The following is a 27,333-nucleotide window of genomic DNA, read 5'->3' as shown; positions in this document are numbered from 1 at the left end:
TTGATATTTATTTTCCTTTCTGGTCTGTCTTTGGTGTAAGAGTTCTTCTTCCTGGAATGCTTCACTTGACCTCTGAGGACAGCACTTACCCTCCACAGTACATCCTTTCAAAGGCAGGGCATGACTCAGTTTAAGTCAAAGTGCTGTTTGTAGATACAGCTAGATGATTTTTTTCAAAGTTAAGCCTTTAAGAGACTCTGTGGTCTCCAATAATAATAGCTTAGAGCTTTGTTCTAAATAAAGTGGAACATAATTATGCAGGGATCTTACTGAATATTAGATCATGTCTTCTTCAAACCAAATTGGCCCTAAGTGTGTTGATCTGTGTCACATAGTCCCATATATGATCATGGACAGTTCCTGCTCTGTAAAAACTGCTTATATTTCCTTTCTTGGCCTGATATTAAAATGAACCAGTAATTCTTACTGTATTTGAAAGGAAAGCACATTGTGACACTCAGCAATAGCATAATTGGTATTTTTTGTGACTAAATGATATTGCTTTTTTTTTTTTTTGGATGTTCCTCCCACTCACCACTTTAGCATTCGGAGTTCCTGGAGAGGAACTGAAACCTGTTTCTTGCAGTTTAAGGGGAACACAATGTTTGACAAACACAAAGAATAACAGTGGCATCCTTCCTGACACGGAGGCTCCAGAAAGTTTACTCCCAGGATTGCTGTGTACGTGTGCCAAATCGGAGAGCTCCTGGAAGTAGCTGCATGTCTTTCTAAACGTACTTAACCTGTAAAACTGCCTTGGTCCCACTGCCCTGGTCAGACACAAGACTTGTGACCCCTGTCTCTTGTGGACATCAGCAGTCATTTAGAACTTTTGCTTCACCTCAGGACTTGTGAAGATGCCAGCACAGATTTGGGAATGCCTGTTGGAGCTTGAATTGTGCATGTCTGAGAAATCTCTCCAGGAGGTTGGAGTTGTGGCATTACAGGTTAAACTATCACCGAAGTGGTCCCAGGTTACTTAACTTCCAATCCAGCTCCATGCTAATGTGTGTAATAAAGCAGCAAACAATAGCTCAAGTGCTTGGATGCCTGCCACCCATATGGAAGAACCAAGCAGAAATTCTACCAGATACCTGGCTTGACCCTGACCCAGCTGTTGTAGCTATGTAGGCAATGAACCAACAGGCAGAAAATCTCTTTCTCTACCTTCCTTTCACTTTGCGACTCTCCCTGTCAAATAAATACAATCCATATTTAAAAAGCAAAAAAGCTCTCAAATTAATGTCAGTGCAACTAGTTTGTGAACCACCATTTGAATAGCAGGGATCTGGACTGTAATCCATGTTAAAACTGTAGAAGCTTGCTCATGAGTCTTGTTGAGGTCCAGCTGGCTTCTGACAAAGTATCATATCTAGCAGGTACACATTTTATATTTGTTAAATGAACGAGAGAATTCCTTATGTCTAAAGTTGTGAATGATAGCCTACTTGTCCTAGAAAAATTAAGACATTTATTTAAAAATAGAGAGAAGGAACATGTGGCTTGTTTTAATTTCCCACTCAAATGTTTTCCTCGTTGGTATGATCACTGTGGTTATATGATAGTGCTAATATTTATGTAAGGCTTAAGATCAACTGAATGGGGTCAGGTGCCACCTGTGGTACTAGCATCTTTTATGGGTGTACATTTGAACTCCTGCTGCTCTTCTTCCAACCCAACACTCTGCTAATGTGCCTGGGAAAACAATGGAGGATGACCCAAGTGCCCTCTGGATCCGTGCGAGGCACCCAGAAGAAGCTCCTGGTTGCTGGTTTTGGCCTGGAGCAGAGTTAAGCATTTGGGGGAGTGAACCAGTCGATGGAAGCTCTTTCTCTCTCTGTAACTGTCTTTCAATGAAATAAATAATAGTGGGTGAGCACATTGGGTTAGTGACTACTAAGGATTTGGTTCTAGTGTTGTATTTATTACTTGCCCACCCAAACTTCATCTGGATGGTAAATGTAAAAGAAATAGTTCCAGTTATGAATCTTTAAGTAGCAGTTGCGATCCACAATTTATGTATAAAATTTTTACAAACACCATTTTGCAAAGGTTTGGAAGGAAATGATTTGAAAGAAATAATCAGTGCAGGTCCCTGGCCCCCCTCCCGCAAATGCATAGAAAGTGAAATAAGCATATTTTAGCTGTTTTCTTCCATATTTTTGCAGCCCATAGCCAAACTATAGCATGGCAGTAGTATCATTGGATGGTTTTCCTGTCTTAAGACTATTTGAAAACTATCAGCTAACATGTGAGGTGGTACATTCTGGGGACTCACCTGTGAACTTTGATTGTTGCTGTAGTCAAAGCAATTCTATGTAAGCCATTTTTAGGTGATGGAAGCCAATGAGGTGATCTTTAAGCTCCCATTTATCTTTTTATTTGAAAGGCAAAATTACAGAGAGGAGAGACATAGGAAGAGGCTTTCCTCCTGCTGGTTCACTCCTCAAATGGTCATAGTGGCCAGAGCTGGGCCAACCCAAGCCAGGAACTTTTTTTTGGGTTTCCCACATGGATGCAGGGGCCCAAGGAATTGAGCAATCTGCTGGTGGCTTCCCTGACCATATGCAGGAGGCTGGATTGGAAGAGAAGCTGCTGGGACACAAACTGGTGCCTCTGTGGGATGCCAGTGCCGCAGACAAAGGTTTAACCTTTCAGACAAAGGCGCTGGCCCCCACACTTATTTAAATTGAGGTAATCATGCCATATTTTTCTTTGAAGAGTTCAAATCACTGAACTCTTCAGTTTAGTAGTGTATTTTGAATTTGAATTCAGTTTAGTAATGTAATTTGAAGAGTTCTTACTCTTTGGTTTAGTAATGCATCCCATAAGTTTACACTATCCTAGTTTTTTTTTTAAGAGTTTCATTTTGGAGATAATAATATTGGGATGAATATACCTAAATAAAATATTTTGCTGCAGAGACTTACCATAGCTAGGTATCCATCTGTGTATAGAGAATCCCCAGTAAGCTTTTAAAGTTTTTTTTTTTTTACCCTTCACAGAACAGTTGGATCTTATGGGTCCAAATAGTTTCTGAGTATAGCGTCTCAACAAACTACTTTATATTGTCTTTTACCTTCTAATCACTGAATGCCAAAATTACCGACTCCTAGAGTTTATTGGTGAAACAGAATCAAGGTGTCAGTTTGAAACAACCACTGTGTAAATGGCTTTAAAATACCATTTATAAATAATATGTAAAGGTGTTCAGTCATAAAAAAAATTGTTTTCATGAATGGGGATCAAAAAGTTACTCTATTGTGGAAAATTGTACTTTTCATGCCAACTCAGAGAGCCACAATCAGTCCCCAGCAGCGCCCTCACTCAAATGGGCGGTGTACAAGGTTTTTCTACATTGATGTACACTAGAACACTAATGTGTGTCAAAGCATTCATAGTGGTTATCTCTGGAGAAGTGGGAATAGAAGAGATGCTCTTTTATATGATTTTAAACTATATTACTGTTATAACCAAAAGCCACAGTAGGTATTATCTTTAAAGGCAAATTAAATGCTATAGGTTGTATTTCATTATAATTTGAAATGTTCAGAATCTTTTTATTTTACTTTCTTGGAGAATTAAAAAATATGTCTGTAGCAGCTCAGGCACTGAGCTTAAAAAGTCGTGGCTTATTTTTTTATTAATGTTCATAATATTAGCTCGTAGAATCTTTACAGGTAAATGGTGACAGTGGGAAAGAACTTCGAAATCAAACTTTTCATTTGCTTCGTTCTAAAGACTGATTTGAATTCAGTACCAAGGTTGGGGGACTGTTTTTCAATTTTGTTTGCTTCTTTGTTTTCCTAAAAGAACTCTTTTTTTTTCTCTACTTCCTACTGCATTTTTTTTGATTATGTGCAATCTTATGTCTTGACCCGTCATTGGTGTTTTTTTTTTCCCCCCTCAATTCATCCCACATCTGAGTGCAATATTTCTAGTTTTTTTGGCCCGGTAAATCTGTAGGTTAGAAATATCCTGCCACGTAGTCATGTTTTTTGTCACGTAGGGACCTGACTGCTCGCCAAATAAATCATGACATTGTGATATATTATTTCCAGTTGTTATAAATTTTCAGTATTTAGGGTATCAGCCATAGTAAGGCCAGGCTCAGTTATTTAATTTCACTTATGTCTATATTTTAGATGAGATTGTGTTTCCCCATTAGTAAGTATGAATTTCGCTTTCTGAGTCAAATAACAACCATGCCTTATAAACCAGCCATAGAATATACACATGAAAAATTGTTTTTTGTGTTTACAAGTAGACTTAAAATATACATTGTTAGACCTTATTTTAAATTACAAATATGTTTAGTTAGAGGATATATTGTATTACTTTTTTGATATTTTAGGTGCCTTTTATCTGTATTTTTGATAATTTCAGTCTTAGGTATTAAAAACAAATCTAAGAAACTGCACTATATCCATTGCATGATCTTGTTTGGGAATTTAAACAATAATCTCATAAATGATCCTAGGAAGTGAAAAAATGGTGTTCTTAATTAGTTTATGTCTAGATCACAGTTAATGTACTACTACCAAAAATTGCTTTCTTAAGTTCTGTTTTGTTGATGTACAATTTTTTTTCTCATTTTTATCAACAGGACACAAAAATCGCTTCATTGGAGCGAAACATAAGGGATCTTGAAGATGAGATCCAGATGTTAAAAGCCAGTGGTGTGCTGAACACTGAGGACCGTGAGGAAGAGATCAAACAAATAGAAGTTTACAAAAGCCACTCCAAGTTTATGAAGACCAAGGTATGGTCCAGAGTTAGAAACTTTTATAATCTTGGTGTGACCAGAAAGTTGGGGTTTACATGCATGTTTTTACCCCCAAATAACCCACATAATCTGCTTTATGTAATATCATGAGATATAAAGAAGAATGTGCAAAACTTTTTAGTGCCAACATGTAGATTCTGAAAGGAAAGCTGAGCAAATCTTTGGTGGGTTTCCTCCTTGCTGCCAGCTCAGGCTTTTCTGCTGAGCTCCTCTGTCTTTCCTCTGTCTTGGGTGTTGTCTACTGTCCTCTCTTTCAAACTTCCAAGATTGTCATCTATTTGTTGTTTTATAAAGTTACTACCATTGTCGTATCTCGTTTCCATCCCTAGTACAAGATTGTCTCCTTAAGTGTTGCCGTTCTGTACAAGCTGATAGGACTCAAGTCGATTGATGCCACTAAGACATTCTGATTTTGGTGGAGTGGCCAAGGTATTAACTAATTTCAGGCCTCGATGCTGTTATTACTGTGGTTATTCAATCATTCTAAGCCTCAGCTTCACTAAACAGGAATGAGAAAAGCACCTGCCTCAATGGGTTGCCCTGACAGTTCTAAGAGATCAGACCTTTAAAGTACTCTATCCCTTATTTGGTCTCAAGAAAACATTCAAGAGCTTTTCAACATTGTTGTTGGTTGTTTATTCTCCAATGTTGGGTAACCTGTTCCATTAATTATTAATCTGTATTCCTATAGACAGTTTTAAAGAATTGGATTCACATTTTCCAAAACTCAAACTTTGGCTAAATACCTGAATATTGTACTTACATGTACATTATTTAATTTATAAGTAGTCACAAATAGGCCTTCCGAGAATTTGATATGCTTTGTTCTATTCCATTGAAACTATTTTGCTTCTGAATATACAAGCACACAAATTAAAACTTTTTTTTTCTACTGCTTGCGCTTAAATGTCACTGCTCTCATACCAGGTTTCAATCTTCTTTGTTACCTTATAAAATGCAGCAGAGTTAGCATAATGCAGCCTTCTGCGAGAAGGCAGTGGGAGGAGGGGAACGAATGTTTAAGTGATATCTGTTGTGAAATATGTGTGTAGTCCTTGCAGAGTTTGCAAATTGTAGAGAGGAAATGTTGATATCCAGCGTTTAGTGCACCACGTGTGTATGTCTGTGCGTGCGCTCGTGTGTATATTTCTTCAAAGGGAAAAAGCAAGTTGTGCTTATGCTTGCTGACTTTCCATCTATAAAGTAAAAGACATTGTGATTCTGACTGAAAACATGGATGAAGAATGGAGGGAGGAGGAGGAAGATGTCCAGTGGACTTGAACATAACCACTGCTTCTTAGGGAGTGCCACAAAAATGCAGAATCGGTTTCATTACTCAGCCCTCCCTTCTGTTCGCTGCAGAGATTCCAGTACAAGGTGACCCTGAGACAGTGCCCAAATCTCGCTGAGAGCAAAGGCCATAGGCACAGATACAAGCAAACTCAAGAAGCTGATGGGAAATTACTGTTTTGGCTTAAATTTATCCTCCCCATCCCAGCACTCAACAATGAGAGATTGTTCAAGCTACTCCTACAGCTGAAAATGCCATGAAATTTATAAACTCTGCCCTGTATCATGGACTCTGTCCAGGTGAATAAAACATTTATATGATCTTCAGCAAGCAAGTCATGGCCTCTGTTAGCCCACATAGATCTGAGAGACCATCCATCCTTGCTTGAGATTTCGCTTTTTGTGATTAGTTACTTCTAAGAATTCCAAAAGGGACAGATAAGAAGAATGAAGAAAGTCATGGAGTGAGGTGGAAAGAGTTCAGCCCGCAGACTGAGGAGTCTCTGGCACGTCTTTAGCCTTGCCATTCCTACCTGCGTGATCCCCTGGGGAGTCATTGAATTCTCCTCTAATGTAAGACTAGGACAGTGTTTCTCACCCCAGAGCACTCTCTATATCCATGATTCTCATGGACAAAATGAGGATCCAATGAAATAATGTAACCAACATACCTAGCTCAAACTAATCGCATGTAATTTAAACCTTATTCTTAAAAAAACTATATTGGGGAGGTTAAGAAACAGATCAAGTTCCCATCCACAGATTCTTTGTCCAAATGCCTATAATAGCCAGGACTGGGCCATGCCAGGGATGGGAAATCAATCCAGGTTTGCTACTTGAGTGGCAGGGGAACTCAGTTAGCTGAGGCATCACTGCTGACTTCCACGGTGTGCCTTAGCAGCAAGCTGGAGCAAGGAGTTGGAACTGGCTTTTGAAACCAGGTACTCTGACATGGGAACGGGATATGGTTGTTTTCACTGCCAGACCGAATGTCTGACCTATAAATATTCTTATTGAAAAAGTATAAGCAAATATAATAATAATAGTAATAATATGCTATATTTAACCTATTAAGGAAAATGGATTTCCTTAAAATCCATTTTAAGGAAAACTACTTCTAATGTCACCCAGATCTCTTGTTACAGACTGATGCTCATTAGCTAAAAAAATTAATCAATTTATTCTATGCTTCCATTGAAGAATCATCTTTCAGTACGTTAATTCACTGTATTTGTTGTTCATAGCCTATTTTTTTCAAATTTTCCTAGTTTGAGAGGTGAGCATGGTTCACTATGTAAGCTTAAGAATGTTGCATTTCTTGTTGAAGTGTGTTGAGCATGTGGTTTGGAGAGAAAGGAGATATTTTCAGTAGTCCTGTGCAAGGGCACATAGTCCCATTTGGATCCCAGAGATGATCAGATCTGGGACCAGGTGGAGGTGGGAGAGGCACTTGAAAGCTCTGTAATGAAGTTAAGTAGCAGAAAAAGTCTAGATGGCCTTTGTACATAGGACATCATAGAAAAGCCAGGACTCCCCAGCTTGGGAAAAGAAAAAAACAGGCTGCAGATATGTAAATCTTGGCATCTTAGAATCTCAGCCTGTGGGCAAGCAGGGACCTCCTACAAAATAAGCCAAATTAGAAATCCTGGCATCTTTAACACACGGACATGATCCGTGAGACCCTGGGAAGCCTCCCGATCAGCAGAGCACTTGGCTGTGCGCAACTCCAGGTCCTGCTGTGACTCTGAAGGCCTAGAGGACTCGGACTGTAAGAACTGAAGCAAAGAGGACGTGGAAAGTGAGTTCCTTTCAGGAGCACGGGTAAACCTTGGAGAACGGAATGTGCCATATAAATAGCTGTTTTCCTGGTGCGGAAAGAATGATGGCATCTCCTTTCTGTCCGGGGCTTTGTTCTTAACCTAACACATTTTTCATCTACTGATCCCAGTATTTCTACATCAGCCGCTCACTCTGTTTTCAGGGTCTGCCAAAGACGCCTTGCTGCCGTCTTAGATCTCCGTCTTTATTCTGAATTTGTAACACATTTTCCTGTGGACCTCTGAAGGATTACAACCCTCATAACCAAAACTGCATGACAATAAGCATATCAGTTTCTAGACTTGAGGGCTGTATCTGTAGTGAAAAAAAAAAAAAAGCTGTTTGCCTTGGCAGAGTGGGTTTTCAAGGGTGTTGGTTGTGTCACAGGCGTCAGTGGGGGAAGGATTTTCAGACAAAATGAAGTGTGCCTGATGTCCACATGGACTTCATAGAAAGCCTGTGATGTCATTCCGCTGGGCTTTTCTTTTGGCCATCCCAGAGACAGATCTTCCCAGCCTCAGTTCTCATGTATGTTCGATTGCATCACTCTCCATTTTTATTGAGTTTATTGCTTTCAAAGAAGCAAGAAGTATATTTTTTTATGGAACAATAATTTTTTTCTACCCTGTAACTGTATTCCGCTTAGAAAAGCATTTTTCTGTTATTGACTGCATACATATGTATTCAGAATTAATCTGATGACAGTGATAATATGAATGCTATTTAAAGCAACTATTTATAGACTGAAATTGTTGTGTGATTATCAGTCTGTTTTTATTGAATAAAGCCTGTGGCAGTAGAACCTGCCATGCCTTTCTTTCCTACTAAACCATTATGTTGATCAAGTTGATTCCACTTAAACCTCTCAGGACGCCAACCTCCATGCTAGTTCTCTACTCCGGTATTTGTGGGAGTTAGCATAAAATTGTTTTTTTTTTCCCCCCTTTTGTTCACCAAAGACATCGTCTTTGCTTAGGCATATGGAGTTGAAAGGTTTTTGAGCTTTAAGTTTCTATGAATCAGTTACATATGTGGAGTCAACTATGCACTGTGCTGTTGGCTACACTTGACTGCTGTGTGGAAGCTATAACTCCCCAAAAGAGAGCTGATCATAATGGGTTTAATTTTTTTTTACCTTTTAGGTCATTCTAACACTGATCCCCCCCACCTTTTGATTTTAGTTATATTCTATTCTTGTCAGCTTCCTGCTAGCATGGATCCTAGGAGGGAGCAGGTGATGGCTCCTCTCATGGGGTTCCTGCTACCCGTGTGGGAGACCCAGATTGGATTCTGGTTTTGGCCTCACCTGCACTGGGGAGAGTGAAAACAAATAAACTAAATAATTAAATGATTTTTTAAAAAAATTGTTTCATTTTTCCAGATGGAATAAAATCATGAGAGGATGTATGCTATTTCCACAAGATATCTCCAGCCTAGGGTTCAGAAATCATTGAATGTCTCAAAATGCACAAATACTAATCATACGAAGATGATGTAGACTTTAGGCAGAGAAACTATTTTTAGAGCTAAGAAAAAATTGGCAGAGGTGCAAGGAGACAGATTATTTCACCATCTAATGCATGATTTTAAACCACATTCTAAGTAATTATCAGATGAAGCAGATGGAAATATTGAAATATGAAAGACTAAAAGTTCCCGTTGTAAAATGATCTCTAATACCACACATATTATGCAATGTTACACTCAACAGTTGTTGGAAAAACGTACATGATAACTGTCCATATGCCTTATCATCAAGCAAGATGCAACAGATTTCAAATGATTACTGTAAAACAGACCATGTTCTATATCTACAAAGAAAGTGATCTGTGAGAACCTCAAATAAAAGTAGAAAACATGCTTGATTTTGGAAATTAAGAAATATACTTATGGGTTACTTGTAGATTAAATAAGAAAAAGTAATGGAGACTAAAAGTATTTAGGACTAGACAATAGTGTCAGTACTGCATCTGAAGTTGGTGACATCAAGGTAAAATAGTACTTTGGGAAAATCATAGACTTAAACCTTATTTAAGGAATGAAAACATTAAGGAAGGAAATAGAATAAACTCAAGGTAAAAGGAAGGAAGTGAAAAATTAATGAAATAGAAAATAAGAATCTGTGTGATCAATACAGCAATAATCAGCTTTTTCATTAAGTTAGGTAACTAGATAGGACTCTGTTGAAGTTCCCCAAGAACAAAAGACGGGGCGGGGACAGCATTGTGCACAGCAGGTTAAGCTGCTGCTCTCGTATCAGAACGATTGTTTCTGTCTAGGCTGCTCTCCTACTGACTCAGGTTTCTGCCAGTGTGCCTAGGCTGGCAGCAAGGGATGACCCACAGTGCATGGAGCCCTCCTGCTCATGTGGGAGATCTAGTTGAAGTTCCAGAATCTTGGTTTACACCACCTAGACCTGGCTGTTGCAAACCAGCAGATGAAAGATGTTTTCTCATTGTTCTTCTCTCTCATTCTTGCTTTCTCCAGCCTTCTCTTCCTCCTATTGCTCTTCAAATAAAAAATAAAATCTTTTTTTATAAAGAGAGATTAAATGAAAAGTATTAGAAAGGAAAAAAGATATTATCATAGATGCTATTAATAAAAAAAAGTATCTGCAAATTGAAAATCTATGTGGAAGGATTAATTAGGAGTTAAAGTTACAGAATTGCTTCAACTAATCAAAAATATTAATATGAATGTCAAAATGGATATAATGAATGATGTTCTTTGTTCTTTATGGTGATTTCCAATGAGCAAAAATGGGAAAATATTCCAATTTTATACAAAGCATTTTTGAACATTATAAGGACACTCACTACTTCATTGATAAGACTAAATTGATACTAAAAGTCAATAAATATAGCACAAGCTGTGAAAAGTTATAAACAAGCCTTACTCATAGGGATACATGAAACATGTTGGCAAAATAATATCCACTTGAATCCAATAATATAAGAACAGGATTACAAGGTTGTGTGAGGCTTTTCAAAGCAATGCAAAGAGTCTAATGTTAATAATTTCGTTATTGGGCCTGGCATGGTAGACTAGTGGCTAAAGTTCTCATCTTGCAAGTGCTAGGATCCCATATGGGCAATGGTGCTAATCCCGGCAGCTCCACTTCCCATCAGCTCCCTGCTTGTGGCCTGGGAAAGCAGTAGCAGATGACCCAAAGCCTTGGGACCCTGTACCGGTGTGGGAGACTGGTTTCAGATCAGCACAGCTCTGGCCATTGTGGCCGCTAGGGGAGTGAATCAGTGGACAGAAGATCTTCCTTCCTCTCTCGCTCTCCTCCTCTCTGTATATATGACTTCCTAATAAAAATAAAATACATATTTTTAAAAAATTCCACTAATGTTATTCAATACAGTAACATTGAAGGGGAAAAATAAATCATGATATGTATAAAAATGTTTGATAATATTAAGCATTCATTAATGATTAAAAACACTCTCAGCACAGTTGTAATAAAAGGTAAATCTAAAAGCTAAAGCAAATATCAGATTTAATGATGAGACATTGAAACCCTGTGTATCAGAGCTGGAACAAGACGAAAGGATAGCAATTACCCCTAGGGCCTCTGTGTCCTTCCAGATGGCCTTTATACATGGATGGCATAGGTTCCCTCACAGTATGGCAGGCCCTGGATGATAGGACTTCCAACTTGGGACTGGTGGCACTGGGGGGGGGGGCAGGAGGCAGAAGCTGCCAGCTCTCCAAACAGGCTGCGGGTAGAACAGGTTCCTGATTCTTCTGCTGTATTCAGTTGGTTTGGACCTACTGCAGTTCAGCCCAAGTTCACGAGAAGGGTAAATGGACCACTCCTCTAGTGGTTTGAAGTAACATTTGTGTACTAGTAGTAAGGAATTAATGGAAAATGTCTCTGCTGTAACTCATCGCACACTGACAAAAATGAAAACCGCTGGTGGTATACAATTTTGGGGTTGATGCAGAATAGTCAGCATACAGTTTACAAGCTGCTTCTGACTGTGCAAATGAACATAACTGCTTTGGAGAAGATTTTGATTTTGTCTGGTGAGTATGTGCGTGGTATGTGGTCCAGCAGTTTAACTGTAGAGAGGGATTCAGGAAAATCCCTGCTATCTGCACTGAGTGATGTACAAGAATATTCAGAATAGTTCTGTTTATAATAGCAAAAGAACTTAGGAATTAAGACCAAACTCAAATGCCTATCAACAGTAAATTGGACAAGTAAATGGTGATGAAATGTTACAGTGGAATACTTCAGTGAAAATGGATGAGTTCCATGTACAATAGCATAATGTAATCCCTAGGATAACAAATTGAGTCGAAAAGAAAAAGTGAAGTGCTAAACCACAGAGTGCAAGTGTAGTTTAAATTATGCAAAACCAAATAGCAAATTATTTACAGATGCAAAAATATATGATAAGCCTGAAAGACAAGCAAGGGAATGAGAGACACACAATTTGGGTTGTTGATGATTTCCACAGAGGGAGGAGAGGAGCTGGAAATAGGCCAGGACACAGGTGATTCTACTGCTCTTCATTGTTGAATTGAACGATGTGCATTTCTTGTATTGAATTTCCTTATACCTCATGTGTATTTTATGTTCTTTTCTCCCCTGTCAATATTTAACATAAGCAAATTGCCTTACTTACTTCTTTGAGGATTAGCTCTTTAAGTAATGCCCTGAAAATCGTTTTGACTATACAGTTAGGACACCCATGAATGCCTTTGCTTGCTCCCTGTTGGCCCTGCTGAGTAAGGACTATGCTTGAACAGCCCTGGCTATTGTGTGGGTTGGTCCTTATTGCTGGTAGGATGAAAAGCAACATGGTGACCTTAGTGTGTCCACTTGCTGTACTCTCAGTGACCTTTCCACAACTTCCTGCAGACCTCTAGGATGGTGTGATCCCTATTTTCTCTTCTAAAAAAAGATTTTTAAAGTTTGAATTTCTTTGAAAAGCAGATGATCAAACAAAGAGATTCAGAAAGTGTCCTTCCATCCATTGCTTCACTTCCCACATGGCAGCAATGGTGCGAAAGCCAGGCTTGAAAGCAGGAGGTTAGGACTCCCTCTGGGTCTTCTGCGTAGGTGGCAGGGGCCCAAGCATTGGGTTTATCTTCTGCTTTCCCAAGTGCATCAGGAGGAAGCAGGACCAGTTGAGCAGCAGTTGGCATTAGCAATGAAGATAAGGGATGCAGACCTGGCAGGCTTAACTTACTGTGCCACAATGCTTGTCTTGGCTATTTGCTTTTTGAGTATATTTGTCGTCCATCCTGTTGGATCCCTGATCTCTGATTCTCGAAGATTAGGTTGATTTTGTAGTACTGAAATAGAAAAGCTAGGAGGTGTGGTTTCTAATTTCTTGCAATTGTGTTGTCTCACAGATTGATCAACTGAAGCAGGAACTTTCAAAGAAGGAGTCGGAACTTCTTGCCTTACAAACAAAGCTTGAAACCCTTAGCAATCAAAATTCAGATTGCAAGCAACACATTGAAGTGCTTAAAGAGTCGCTTACTGCCAAAGAACAGAGGGCTGCCATTCTGCAAACCGAGGTAAGGCACCGTGTTGGCATTGGCCACACAGAGCGGGAGTTAATAGAAAATATTCTCTTGGAGTAGCTTTGCCTCTAGGACCTCTTATTCAAACCAGATCGATTGTATGCATCATATGTTGTAAAACTCTCAATTCATGTCAGATTGTGTCGCCCAAAGATTTTGCTTCAACTTGGAAGGATTTTTTTATTCCCTTTTTTGAACTTTTTGGATTAAAAAAAAAAGTTTTATTTATTTTTGTTAAGTCAGATATACAGAGAGGAGGAGAGAAAGAGAGGAAGATCTTTCATCTGTTGATTCACTCCCCAAGTGGCTGCAATGGTTGGACCTGCACTGATCTGAAGCCAGGAGTCCAGAGCCTCTTCTGGGTCTCCCACACAGGTGCAGGGTCCCAAGGCTTTGGGCCGTCCTCGACTGCTTTCCCAGGCCACAAGCAGGGAGCTGGCTGAGAAGCGGGGTAGCTGGGATTATCACCAGTGCATGCAAGGCGAGGACTTTAGCCACTAGGCTACTGCACTTGGCCCAACATTTTGGATTTGAGAACCCCAGATCAGAATTTGAATCTGGAAATATTTCATTTTATCAAGTCATAAAATAATTAGAACATCATCCTACCCTGCTTTGAGGTACATTGCCTGCACACGTTGCCTTCCTGGCACATGCAGTTTCAGGGTCTCTTTCTTATTAAGGAGCTCCTTGTGATTTAAATATTCTTTTTATCAATGAAGGACATTGACATTGTACAAGTTTCTTAAAGGAAGCATTGATTTATTTCTTGTTCATATTTAGAAATATAACAAACGTATGAGATGTTTCATAAAGTTTATGGAAATATACATCACTGAAAGAAACCCATCCTTTTTGAAGTCTGTTTCACTCAAATAAAGTTATCTTTTTACTCAATTTCCCACAAACCTTCTCAGGTTTTGTCATCTGATACTTTTCGATTTTGAAGCTTTCTCCTCATAGGATTACCTCCTTGGGTCTGAAAAGAAATTGAAAACACATAGTTACTATGCAAATAAAATGATTGTCATGGACAGTAAGACAGCAAAAGAGGTTATGGCAAATCTCCCTGGTTTTTGCGTTGAGGCTACATCTTTCAAACTCACTTTGGGAGAAGGCCAGCCAAGCTAACCTGTACTCTCTGGGTCTCCAGGAATCATGTCTTTGCATGGCTATGTTTTAGGGCCAGAGGAGAGGTTTGGGTTTGCTGTGGCAGTAATGGGGCCACTGAGTAAGTCTTCAGTCAAGTTACAGAAGAGTGTCAGAGGAGAAAGGATGCAGATTTGGAATTGTGTTGGTTTTCGCACAGAGCTGTATCAGCTGCCGGGCACTTGACCCTTGGCTAATAGCTAATGGATCGTAACAAGCCATAATGATTGCCTTGGCCTCGATGTGGGCACTTCATATTAAAAAACCCACGGTTTTCAGTTGTATATGTTTCCATTTTGAGTATGATGTAATGGATGTAATTGAGAAGAAAAATATGCGCCTTCAGTGAGAAGGTGCTTGTGTCTCACATGCGTAAGCATCAGCGCGTCTCTAAAGGTGTTAACGGTGTAACCGTTAGTCATTGTCAGTGAAGTACAGGCGGTGACTTCAGTTAAAATCAATTAAAATCGAGCGGTATTTTTCTATATTATTATAATGACTGATGACTGTGCAGTTGTGTTGCTGTGTTGCTGGTGGGGGTAACTTGAGTAGGAAAAACAACCTGCTTGCCCCAGAAGGCCGCCGAGTTTCCCCTGGCTTCCTCCCTGGAAGGAAGGAATCGACAACACTAGCTTACAAAGACCTTTCCTCTCTTCACCTTACACACAGATTTCTCTTTTCTTTTTGCCCATCCTGTATTTTGCCTCTCACAAATCGTGTAATCCAAATTACATCTGTACATATTTCATGAAAAAAAACCAGTGACGACATTATGCAGATGGCTTCCGTCCCACATTCAGTCATCCAAATGACCCAATAAAGACGTGATGCTTTGAAGTAGGAAAAAAAAGGTCCCCATGTGCAGAGAAAGTAAGGTGATTGCTGAGGCTTCCGCTTGCACGTTGAGAGGGCGAGATTAATGATGTTATCAGCTGGAGACATCCGAGCAATTTTCTCTTGCCTTTTTTCTTCTTTTAAGATCTCTTGGGATATGGAAACAGAAGACAAAGTTACTTAATAATGTCCATCTCCTAGAGGAAACAGTTTAGGATGAAATGAGCTCTAATTGTCGGATCACAGGCAAAGTGATTTTGGCAGCAGGGGTAGAACACTGGAAAGTGACTTCCCTGCCCCCTGAGAGGAATAGAAGGGAATGAGAGTGCATCTGCCTAATGTGTAGTGGCTTAGTGGGTGAATATTCAGGGGATCAGATAGGTTCCATTATGTCCTATAATGGAAGACCTGAGTTATATTCTTAGGAAGAATATGATGCTCATCCTCAGATGAGATTCTATATGATCCTGCCTTGCGGTTTGGCTCCTGAGTCATTCTGGAAAGAAAGCTCTTGCCCAAATAGAAGAGGACACTCTAGAATGGCAGGAGTCTTGCTGGATTTTTCTGGAATATATGTACCGTCCACTGGCTGAGGCTACTCTTATAACATGGTTTAAATGACATGTGTCGTTGACTTAACAATGCATCACCGTAAGGAAGATTACTCCTCCTAGACAGTTTGTTTTAGGGAGATGGTAGCTTGAAGGGTGAGGCTGGGGTGGGAGGCAAGTTGTCTGGGTTTGCGGCTGTGTGGCTTGGCTTTTTGGTTGGTTTGATTTAACTTGTAAAAATGCCCAGATACTCTTTGACATGTGTGCAATAAATCAATGGAATAATAATTACACCCACACAGAGATACACCACATAACTCTTAACATAACATTTTACTTTTTAAAATAGCTTCAAAGAACCTCAAGACCACGTTTCTTATTTTGCTTCTTTCCTGAAAGTTTCCTATGTGCCAGCTTAGCCCATCTGCCAACATGTGGATTCCACAACAGTGGGGGGTAGAAATGGATTGGGTTTCCTTGGTACTTGGATTTTTTTTTTCTTTTTAGGATTTCAATGAATAACAACTTATTAACACATCCAGAAATCAGGAAAGATAAAGGTCCAGCATTTATTCTGTGATCCAAAGTAACATTGCACAAAGAACACAAATCTTGAGAAGTGAGAGATATATGAATATGCCCTAGCTTCCCTCCTCAATAACTTTATGATGAAGATGAGATTTTAACCTCTGTGAGCTTCCATGGCTCAATCTATAAAGGAACAGTCCCTGTGCCATCTTGGCCTGCCCTTGTGAAAAGTTCTTTGAGGGGTGGGCATTTGGAGTAGCAACTGAAACATTGGTTGTAGTGCCTGCAACTCTTATTGGATTGTCAAGGTTCAGGTTGTAGTTGTGCTCCCTGCTCCACCTTTCTGACTTGCACAGTGCGCAGCAGCCAATGATCGCTCAAGTAGTTAGGTCCCTGCTACTCACAAGGAGTCTCTGGATCTAATTTCTAGCTCTGGCTTCCTTCTGGCTCTTGGCAGGCACTTGGGGAGTGAGCAGGTACATAGATAGGTGCTCTCGGTATGTCTTTTTCTCTGTCTTCTGCTTCTCAAATAAATAAAATAAAAGTTTAAAAAGTGCTTTGATTACAACGTGAGTTATAGCTGTAAGTTATTTTTGTCATTGCCATAATATATTATTTACCAGCAATCATTGGTTGAGTTGAATCCAAGTACCTTATCATCTTATCTCCAAGTCAACTCTGTGAGTCTCCTCAGAATTTTTAGGTCATACACTCACACTCCACAAGCTTTCATACTCAACTCAGTCACTTTCTTATATCTCTCAACAGTGGATGGAAATAAAGATGCCTTGATGTTTTGTTCTATCCCCAAATTAAAAGATGTGTCTGGTTGCTAGCAAGTGCACGCTCCGCAGGGCAGCATGATTTCCAAACTCCCAGGCATTCAGAGTCTTTCAAATTCTTTGGAGAATCCTTTATATGACAGTGTTTTATCACACTCACAGCATGCCCCTTTTTATTCCACATAGGTCAGGGTTCTGCTTGTCTGAAAATAAATGTTGGAGGACTTGTGAATCAACAAAGAATGTAGGGATACAGTGTCCTGGTGAATCAAATGCAATGGACAGTTGAGGGTCACACTGCTGCACAGCTGGAATCTGTGTACCTTTTCTATTTTGTATAACTGATACTGGTATGACTCTTTCTCAACCTCTAGGCCCTCTTCCAGGAACACACACACACACAGACACACACACACACACACACACACACACACACACACACACACACACTCAAATGTGTGTGCTACCTTGTATACAATCTCATGTTGTCATAGATGCCTGAATCAAGTCTAAGGATTTCACATTCACTTTATTTATTCTATAAACTCAATGCTTTTCCTCTCATTTAAAATGTCTTTTTTGAAAGCCTACTATGCGCGAATGCCCTTGTCAAGAGAATAAATGCTGAACATATTCATGTATCATAGAGAATAAATTGATAGGACCATAAACCCTGGTTGATTTCTCAATATTGGTTACTAATTGTTTTACACAAACCCTTAAATGGACTTCATCTGCTTTCTGTTGTTGAAGAGCAGATAAGTAAGGGAAGAAACACAGCAGGAAATAAGTGTCCAACTTCTTTGAATTCTAAACTGAGCAAACTGTTTGGGATGTCTAGTTCTATTTCTTGTCATTGAAAGCTCATTTGTCAAGGTGGTGACTTTGACAACAGTGAAGCTTTAATCTCTTGATTCAGGGTGAGCTGCTTTTGAGACTACACTCAGGCAGCTTGGTTTTCCTCCTTGAGAAAAGAAATCATATTTCTGTTGATTTGGTTTCTTCCAGGAGTTGCTGCCGATACATGTCGTTGTATTTCACTCTTGTCTCCTTTCAGGTTGGGTAAATCAGTGAGGCATCACTGATAACTATTTTATTGTACTTCTGTGCTATGCACTGTACTAGGCATAGTAAGGAACCATGGTTTCAGATGCTAATGGTCTTATCCCTTATAATTTACTTTTATTGCCCAAATGTCTCCCAGATATCTCATGGCTGCTCTACTGAGTTCTGGGATCTGTGCCTTCATGTTTTCCATGTGCTATTTAATTTTAAACCTGATTACCCCATCATTGGAGTTGGATGGTTGCCTCCGTTTTTAAGATGAAGAAATGTGTGTTCACAGGGAATGTGTGACATGTTCAAGACCTGACAGTGGTCAGTGAGAGTGCTTCCATTCTCAAAGTCTGAACTCTTCCATCCAGGACTCTAGTGTTTCCCATAGCAGCTCCAGTGAGCAGGGCACTTCCTTTTATCAAGCCTCTGAGGCACATTGCTTTTTAATGGCAAAAATCCACGGCAAATTGTCGAACAGACGAATGTAGTGCAATTTTGAGAATGCTTACTAATCGTAAGCCTGCACCTGATAAGAAAGACAATAGGAATGGAGAAGGCTGGCATTAAAGTTTACATAGTAACATTATGTTTATAATAGTAGCACTGTAGCCATAATGATAGATTTTGTCCAGACACTATTTTTCATACATTTTAGAATCCCGTGGGGCAGCTGTTTTTGGTTGTTTGTGATTCCCGGATCTCATGTCAGAATGCATCAGTTAAATCCTGGGTACTCTACTCCAGATCTGGCTTCCTGCTGATGTGTCCTAAGGGGCAGCAGAGAATGGCTATAGTATTTGAGTCCTTGTAACACAAATGGAAGACTTGGATGGAGTCCTGGGCTCCTGGCTTTTCTATGGCTCAGTCTTGGTTGTTACAGGTATTTGAGAATAAAATCTCTCTCTCTCTTTCTCTCTCTGTGTCTCTCTCTGTGTAATATGTGTCATTCTTTATTGTTGATAAAAAAAAACACACTTTTTTTTTTTACAAGTTTGGGATCCTAGTCTGTGAAGAATTTAATACTTCATTTTTGTTTTTGATTATACATACACATACTCATAAGATGTATACACAAGGTAATGGACGAACAATGGTACATTGTACAGTGCTGTCTCTGAGTGTTGGAGACCCACATGATTTTACATTTTTTTCTGATTACATGTGTTATGCATTTGTTATGAAATAAATTGAACGAATTCTTAGTTGAAGAGGCGATAATCATTTCTTTGGGGAGGTTGTGTAAGGTGCAGTAGAGAGGAAGAGATGTTTTCTGAGTCCCTGGCAGTTTTTGGTCTGAGTCACAGATGAGTCAGTCTGACAGTACAACCAGAGAGAGGATTCTGGCTGTTGTTGGGAGGATGAAGCATGAAGCCAGGAATTTGACGATGAAAATGCTAAATGGGGAAAAGAACAAATTTTTTTGCCTATTCTTATTTTTCAGTTTATCTGCATTGAAATGGGCCTTCTGCTCAGGATGTATTATGGTCTGCAGAAATCATGTAACTTGGTGCATTCCCATAAGGCTTTGCAAACTGTTCTAGATATTTAAGGTCCGCTCATTCTTTGAGATGCTCAGATTTGAAGCAAAGTGTTTTTCTTTGGATGTGTGGTAATATTTGTAAGCATATAGCAGACAGGGTTTACAAAGAGTGATGCTTTACATTTAAGCAAAAACTTTAGCTTTACTTTTCTTCACCTGACTTGCAAGCAGTAAAGTCCTTTTTTGATCACTTTAGCCTTCAAAGGATAATATTTCAATGTGTCCTGTCTGCATCTCAAGACTTGCAAAGAATATCTTGAAAATTAATAAGTTTAAGAAGTTGATGAGAAAACACACTCCCAAAAAAGTTCCTAGAGTAATTTTTGTTTTTCTATGCTAATCTCATTATTGGCTTCACATTTATGAAATATTTGTATTTGATGAGGAAAGGTATCGCTTGAAGTTTTTATTGATAACATGCTTAACTGTGAGAAAAAGACATAAAGCTGCAAAGCAGTAACTATCATGGTGGCCACAATTGGGAGGTCTGCAAAAATAGTTTATTACCAGCGGGGAAAAGAAATGTTGGGAACCACAGTTGTTATAGGGGTCACCACCTCTGCTATGTGCATTTTATTTTTTCCCCCTTTCCATTTTGAGAGCATGGGTGATGGCAGTGCCAAACTATACACTCTCCCCCTCCCTGAATGTCTGTGGGCTTTGTTTTGATTCTCTCTTTATTAATGATGTGAAAACCTTGGGGTCACATAAAAATGAAGCAAGGTCAGACTTTGTAAGCCTCAACATGCTAAAAATGCTTCTGAATCTAGCTATGAAGGAATTGTCCAGGGAGACACTCTTGACTTCCTAGACTTGTGAGCGCTTGTGCTATTTTTTACCCATCAGGGTGAACTCTGCAACAAGGCAGCCTCATGGTCTTCCTTCCTTAATGTAAAACCCAAAACACTCATAGTAGAAAAATTAAAATGTGGTTGAAGAAAACATCATGGGTTTGGAATAAAAGCTTTTTAATGGGTATTCCATGGCATTTTCTGGATTATTAAGGATGTTCCAGGGAGCCACAAACATCATCAAGAGTTTAGTACCTTTGTTGGTGTTCAGGCTTTCAGAGAATACCTTATTTAACACCTTGTTAGGATAAAATTGCTTTTGACTTCACAAACACAGGTGTTCGGCGTGAATCTTAATGAACTGTGAAATAGGTAGATGTCTAAAAGGAAATTCTATAAATTGTGAGTGCGGCTCTGTCAACACACTAAACGGATTAGGAAAATTCATCGTCTGCCCTGTAACCGGGTTCCAATGTGATGCATGTATGGGAATTAATCCTGAAAAGCCAATAAAGGAGAGGAAGAAAGTAGAGCCTTGGAGAGGTGGGTTGTGTGGGCTGCTCCACCACAAATGAGTGCTGGTGCAGTGAGTGGTGCTGGGGAACCAGAATGGCCACTCTGTGGAGGGCCAAGAAGGAGCACATATGAGCAGACAACACAGAATTTATAGAGCAAAACCACAAACACCTTATTTTCCATTGTACTAAAATAATGATATTTTACAGTATTCTTTGTGTATGTAGCTCTGCTTTCAATTTTATATTGTTACTGCAACTCAAATCTCATTAGAAGTGTTCCAACAAAAATCCTTTTTTAATCAAATCCTTTCCAAGCCCCAGCCCACTGTCAACATATTTTGAGAAACTTCTTTTTCTAGAAGAAAAAGAACTTGGGACTTTTTTTTTTTAAGCTCATAGTGGCATTATTTGACCTGTGTGGTCCAACCTTTAATGAAGATAACTGAATCATTTGCATTTCTGTAGTTGATCCCTTCATCTTCTGTGGTTTTGGGAGATAGATGAAATCAAATCTCTTTACTGTTCTCTTTTTTGAGAGAAGACAAATGGATTGTGAATGTTTCTTTGCTCTTGCACTTCTGTTTGAACAATACCTTGTCTCTAATGTAGTAAGCTGTGACTGCAAGTGACAGTATCCAACTGGTCCATCATCTATGAGAAATCGCACATGTGCAGCTAGGTGTCACTGGTACATGGTTTTGAGGAAACAAGGCAGATACGCAAGTCTGCCCATGTTCATGGGAAGCTGGTTTGCCCCTCTAAACTGGAGATAATATTATTGTGGAGGAGGGAAATCCAACAAAACTCTCACTGACCCCCAATCTCACATTCTTTCATTTTTTAAAAAATGATTTTTATGGAAAACAGAATTTATTAAGTACTTCCATTCTGGTTTTTTCTTGTTCTTTTTGGAGGGTACCATTTGGAAACAACCAGTTGACACAGTTGATTATGTTCTCCTGATGCTGGATCCACATGTGCAATGCTTGCTTCAGTCTCTCTGGAAATAGGCTAGCATTTGCTGTCATTGGGTTTCTCCTTGTAGATTTACACAGCAAACCAACATGTAGAAAGTAAAGTTAAATAACAGGGCTTCTGCAGGGATATTTTGCCCACTTTCATAGGGACTTTTTTTTTCCTTTTTAAATTAAATACAGATATTTGTCCTTTACAGGCATATATTTCCCTCCTCTTGTTTTATTAAAGAAAAAGGTGGGGGGAGGTTGGTGGGATACAGCTTGAGTTAATAAGCTGTGTAGATGAGGAGCATTTTAACCCTAAGAGTTTAGTTTTATTGCAAGCATGTCTATCTTGAAGACTGTGAAATTTATTTTATTGCATTTCTTTTTTATTTTTAAATGTAGGCAATTTCTTGAATCCTTATGACTATAACAGAACAATGTTTGGCCTATAAAATACTTCTTGTGTCCTTAAGATCAGGCCAAATGTGAAGGAAAAGGAGAAGATCCAACTCCTCATTTACTGAGTGTGAGTCCTTAGCCTGGTGCCAGCAACGCTGAGTGTCAAAGTGTCAGTGCTCTGCACAGTAGTGGCCCACCTTTGATAGCTCTTCTGAGGGTAACACAGGAAGAAGGAGAAGGTGTGACCGGGATGGGACACGGAGCTGCTCAGGGCTGCCCGAGACCTCACTGTCACTGAGGGAGTGGCTAGACCATTTGTCAACTCTTCAACCTCACTCCCATCCAAAGTCAAAAAGCACACTTGGATAAAGTGATGCATTTACTTTAAAGGTTTAATTTGGAAAAACTTTGACATGTGTACTTTGTCCTGTGTGTGTGTGTGTGTGTAAGAAAGAGACCCAGCACGCAGACATGGATATTTGTCACCAAGCATCATCATAGTAGTTTTTTTGTTGAACTTCTGTAAGATTATTTCTAAAATATCTACTGTTAGGTGTGGTTCCAAATGCTCGGGATACTGAACTAAAATGAGAATTAAATGATACCAACATTTTCATGGCTTATATTAAAATAAAGGCTCAAGAATTATTTGTAATTCTGTGTTCGCGTCGGCAGCACATATACTAAAATTGGAACAATACAGAGAAGATTAGTATGGCCCCTGCGCAAGGATGACACGCAAATTCGTGAAGCGTTCCATATTTTTAAAGATTGTCAAAATAAAAATAATAATTTAAAAAAATTAAAAAAAAAGAATTATTTGTAGTTCTTATCTGTGAGTCTCTGCTGAGGTTGTTAACATAGCATTCAATGCAATGAACTGTTGATTGCTTTACAGAACAGGCCCCATTAAGATTTTGGGCCTCTAACAGGACCCCGGAACAAGGCCATGAGAACGCTTAAAAAAGAGCTTTTTTTTGGTAGTTAGTATCCCTTTCTACTTATCAGTCTGAATTTTTCAAGAGAAGTTTCCAAGGCAGAGTCTCTCTAATATGGATTATATTCAGCACCAAAATTTAATTTAATTCTTTAGGACATTGTAATTGAGCATATGATTTCATGTCTGTACTACACTTGATTATTTTAACATTTTATTGACTTTTTATATAGAAGTAGAATGTCATGACATGTAAACGTTATGAAGACAAAAACACTGGCATTTTTATCCAAGTTCTGAGAAAGGTACCTGACAGCATGTGAAAGCTCCAAAAATACTTGTTAGATCGATTAATGACTTGTTGCTTTGTTTGTATCACTGGAGATATGCTGTCTTCAGCAGGACTTTAATGTTTTAAAACATATTTATTTATTTGCAAGGTGCAGGAAAAGAGAGAAAGAAGGGAGAGTTAAAGAGATCATCCACCTGCTGGTTCATTCCCCAAATGGCTTCAAAGGTCAGGGCTGGGCCAGGACAAAATCAACCTGGGACTGCCTTCAGTGTAGTTGTCAGGGAATCAAGTATTTGAGCCATCATCTGCTACTTTCTCAGACTCAGTAGGGAGCTGAGTTTGAAGAGGAGCAGCTTGGACTAGTTGCCCCATTTGGAATGCTAGTTTTTCAGGCACTAGTGCAACCCATTGACCCACAGTGCCAGACCCAACAATGCTTTAATTTTAGAATGAAGTGAGAACATTGATCAGCTCCTGTGTAGATTTCAGTGTGGGGAAGAATTCCTTTAAACATGACTCAATAGCTAGTACTGATAGTACATAAGGTTGATATACTTCATAATGTGTAAGATTGATTAAATTTGATGATGTAAGATTTTGCATGGTAGAAATTACCAAAGTAAAATACAAATAACGACTTGGGTGATATGCTTGTGAGTTATGCTGCAGATGAAGTATTCCTTTCTCTAAAAGTGAAATTGTAAGCGTAGAGAACCAAGGGATCAACAATCTAATGGGATAATGGACTAGATATAGGGACAATGCACAGAAAAATTAATTGTAAATTATACCTAACTTGTGATGCATAACCTCACAGATGATCAGAAAAATGCATATTCAATACATTAAAGAACTGCTGGTGGACATAGTGATTAAATTAAGCTGCTAGTTCTTAGACATGTGTGCCTTGTTGGAGTACCAGAGATCTTGCCCAACTTCTGCTTCTGACTCCTGCCTCCTGCTACTGTTCACCCTGAGAGTCAGCAAGTGATTGCTCAAGTAGTTGGGTCTTTTCCACTCATGTGGGAGACCTGGATTGAGTTTTAGGATCTTGGCTTGGGTTTGGCAAGCACTGGCTGTTGTCGGTGTTTGGGGAGGGCAACAGTTTATGGAACATCTCTCTCCCTCCCTTTCTTCCTCATTCCCACCCTCCCCCTTCTCTCTCTCACCTCCCCCCTTCCTCTCTTCTGTCTTCTTTCTCCTCTCTGTCTCTAATGCTGTCTGTCTGCCTTTTGAGAAAGAAAATAAACCTATGTTGAAAAACAGATTTCCCCTTATTGGATTGGCAAAAACCCAAAAGCTTGAAACATCCTCTATTGGCAAGAGTGTGGAGGAAACCAGCCCTTCAATAATGCTTCTAGAGTGCAAGTGGTATATTCCTTGCCAGAGGAGAACTTGGCAATATATAGTGTATTCTATGAGTGTTTACCTTTTACTTGCCATTGTAGAAATTGATGCTAAAGATACACAGACAAAAATATAATAAACCAAGACTGCTCATTAGAATACTGCTTATAACAGCACAGGACTGGAAACAAGCAAGGCATCTCCAGGATGGGACTGAGTGAAAAAATTACTGTGATTGACAAAATGGGATCTTAGGGAGTAGCTGTTTGCTCTACTGTTTAACACACATGCGAGACACATGTACTATATAGAAGTGCCTGGGTTCAAGTTCTGTTTCTGTTCCCCTGTTTCCTGTTAATGTGTAATCTGGGAAACAACAGGTTCAGATAGGTTGGCACCTGTCACCTATATGGGAGACTAAGGTTGAATTCAAGAGTTTGAGCATCAGTAATGTAAAATAAAATCAGCAACAATAAAATAAGCCTAAAAGGCTTGACTTGAGAATGGTAACTCTATGTATTTTTTTTTAACTTTTTGGTGAATTTTAGGAAACTAATTCACTACTTTGAAACTGACAAATAAAGGGAAAGTACTGAGCATGCATCATAGCTCTTTCCTAGAAACTATACTTCAGCATAATCAGAAGGGCGATGAGGTAAAGAATATGGAAATATTTCAGCTAGTAAATGAAGAAGGCATGATAGGCTAGCATCATTTTATTACCCCCTAATGATTTTATCAGATCTCAGGGATTGGGCTTCGATGGATTTTATGTCCCCTATAACATGCTTTCTGATAGAAGCATATTCTAATGCCAGTGAAGTGGTCTTGCCAGTAAAACAAACATGAATCTTGCTGGGAATATGGAGGGCAGAGAATTTGGCAAAAGGAAATCCCCCTAGGGATGCAATGAACAAGCTTCTGATCGTGGGAAATTGTGTTAAGAGAAATGACTTTACTTTCATTGTTGTTGTTTTTAAAAGAGAGAGGTAGTGAGGGAAGCTGTGGATTGAAAAGTCTGAAAGAAAAATACCAACCCATCATCATGTACAAATGATATTACTTGGATTCAGATCCAAATGAACAAAATGGGAAAACTGTGAGCCAGTTTGGGGTAAGGAGACTGTTAAACTAATGCTATTAAGGAATCACCGGTAAATTTTTCTAAGATTTGATGGTAGAGTTGTTTAATTTTTTGTTTTTAATAAGGAGTTGTTTTAATTAATTACAGTTGGAAAGAGAGAAAAAACACTCCCATCTCCTGGCTGATTTCTCATATGACCACACCAGTCAGGGCTTGTCCAAGATGAAGCTAGGAATTGAGACCTCAGTTCAGGTCTCTCATATTCCTGGCAGGAACTCAACTTCTTGAACCGTCACTCCTGCCCCCTCCAAGGTCTACTGAGTAGGGAGCTAAGAACCGGTCAGCAACCAGAGCCAGTGATCTCAGCCAGAGCCAGGGATTTCGATATGGATTGCCATGCCTGAACTAACTAGATCAATGCCCAACTTGGAAGTTCTTGTCTCTTAAAGATACATGCTGAAATATCTATTAAAGAAATGACGTAATTCCTAGGGTTGATTTAAAACAATCACCGGAAAGGTAAAATACGATCTTAGATGAAACAAGAGTAGCCCTAAGCAGATCCTTGTTGAAGCTGGAAGATGGTTATATGAAGTTAATGATCTTTCCTTTGTCTTTTATCTTTTTACTTTTGTTCATGATACTTATGCAATAAAAAGTTTATTGAAATAAAAATAAAGCGACTCAGTTATCTGCAAGGAGTCTAACTTTCATTGCTGGCGACACGGCTAAGCCACAAGAAGTCTCTCTCCTACCTTGGGACTTTATGTCCTCATAAATGAGGACAAATGTAATTGCTGCTAAGTTAGTCCAAAGATGACTGGGACCATAAAGATGATTTCAGACCTTTTATTGAATCAACTAAATAAACTTTCAGAAGGAAAATACCTTATTTTAACTTTTTGGAATTTTTTCTAAGTCTTTGTTTTTATGAGAGAGTAATTTGAATGTGAGGACTTACGAAAGCAATGAGAAATCTGATAGCGAAGCCGAATCAGCTGGGCTTTTTAGGTTTGAAGCTTTTGGAAATCTTTTCTCCATCTCTCCAAGTCACTGTAAGACTTTGCAGCTGGTGGATGTCAGGGACCTGCTGATGACTCAGTCCATTAACTCAAGGTCACTTTC

The 27,333-nt window shown here is 39.2% G+C and overlaps 1 protein-coding gene and 1 non-coding gene across 4 annotated transcripts in view; both read left to right on the top strand.

Moving 5' to 3' along the window:
- The window catches only part of ERC2 (ELKS/RAB6-interacting/CAST family member 2), a 628,330-nt gene that overhangs the window by 224,808 nt on the left and 376,189 nt on the right, over nt 1-27,333 (top strand). For all 3 annotated transcript variants that reach the window (XM_040994652.1, XM_040994651.1, XM_040994650.1), the window contains exons 4-5: nt 4,607-4,762; nt 13,265-13,432. In XM_040994652.1, coding sequence (XP_040850586.1) covers nt 4,607-4,762; nt 13,265-13,432 — 324 coding nt within the window. The remainder of the gene's footprint in view (nt 1-4,606; nt 4,763-13,264; nt 13,433-27,333) is intronic.
- LOC121166187 lies at nt 23,208-23,314 on the top strand. Its single transcript, XR_005885351.1, has one exon. It is a non-coding gene; the product is annotated as a U6 spliceosomal RNA (small nuclear RNA).

The sequence above is a fragment of the Ochotona curzoniae genome, unplaced genomic scaffold, assembly GCF_017591425.1.
Source record: "Ochotona curzoniae isolate NIBS_2020 unplaced genomic scaffold, NIBS_Ocur_1.0 contig_908, whole genome shotgun sequence".
In the NCBI taxonomy this organism is placed as follows: Eukaryota; Metazoa; Chordata; class Mammalia; order Lagomorpha; family Ochotonidae; genus Ochotona; species Ochotona curzoniae.
Note: the sequence above shows the minus strand (reverse complement) of the source record. Positions and strands in the feature narration are given on the sequence as shown.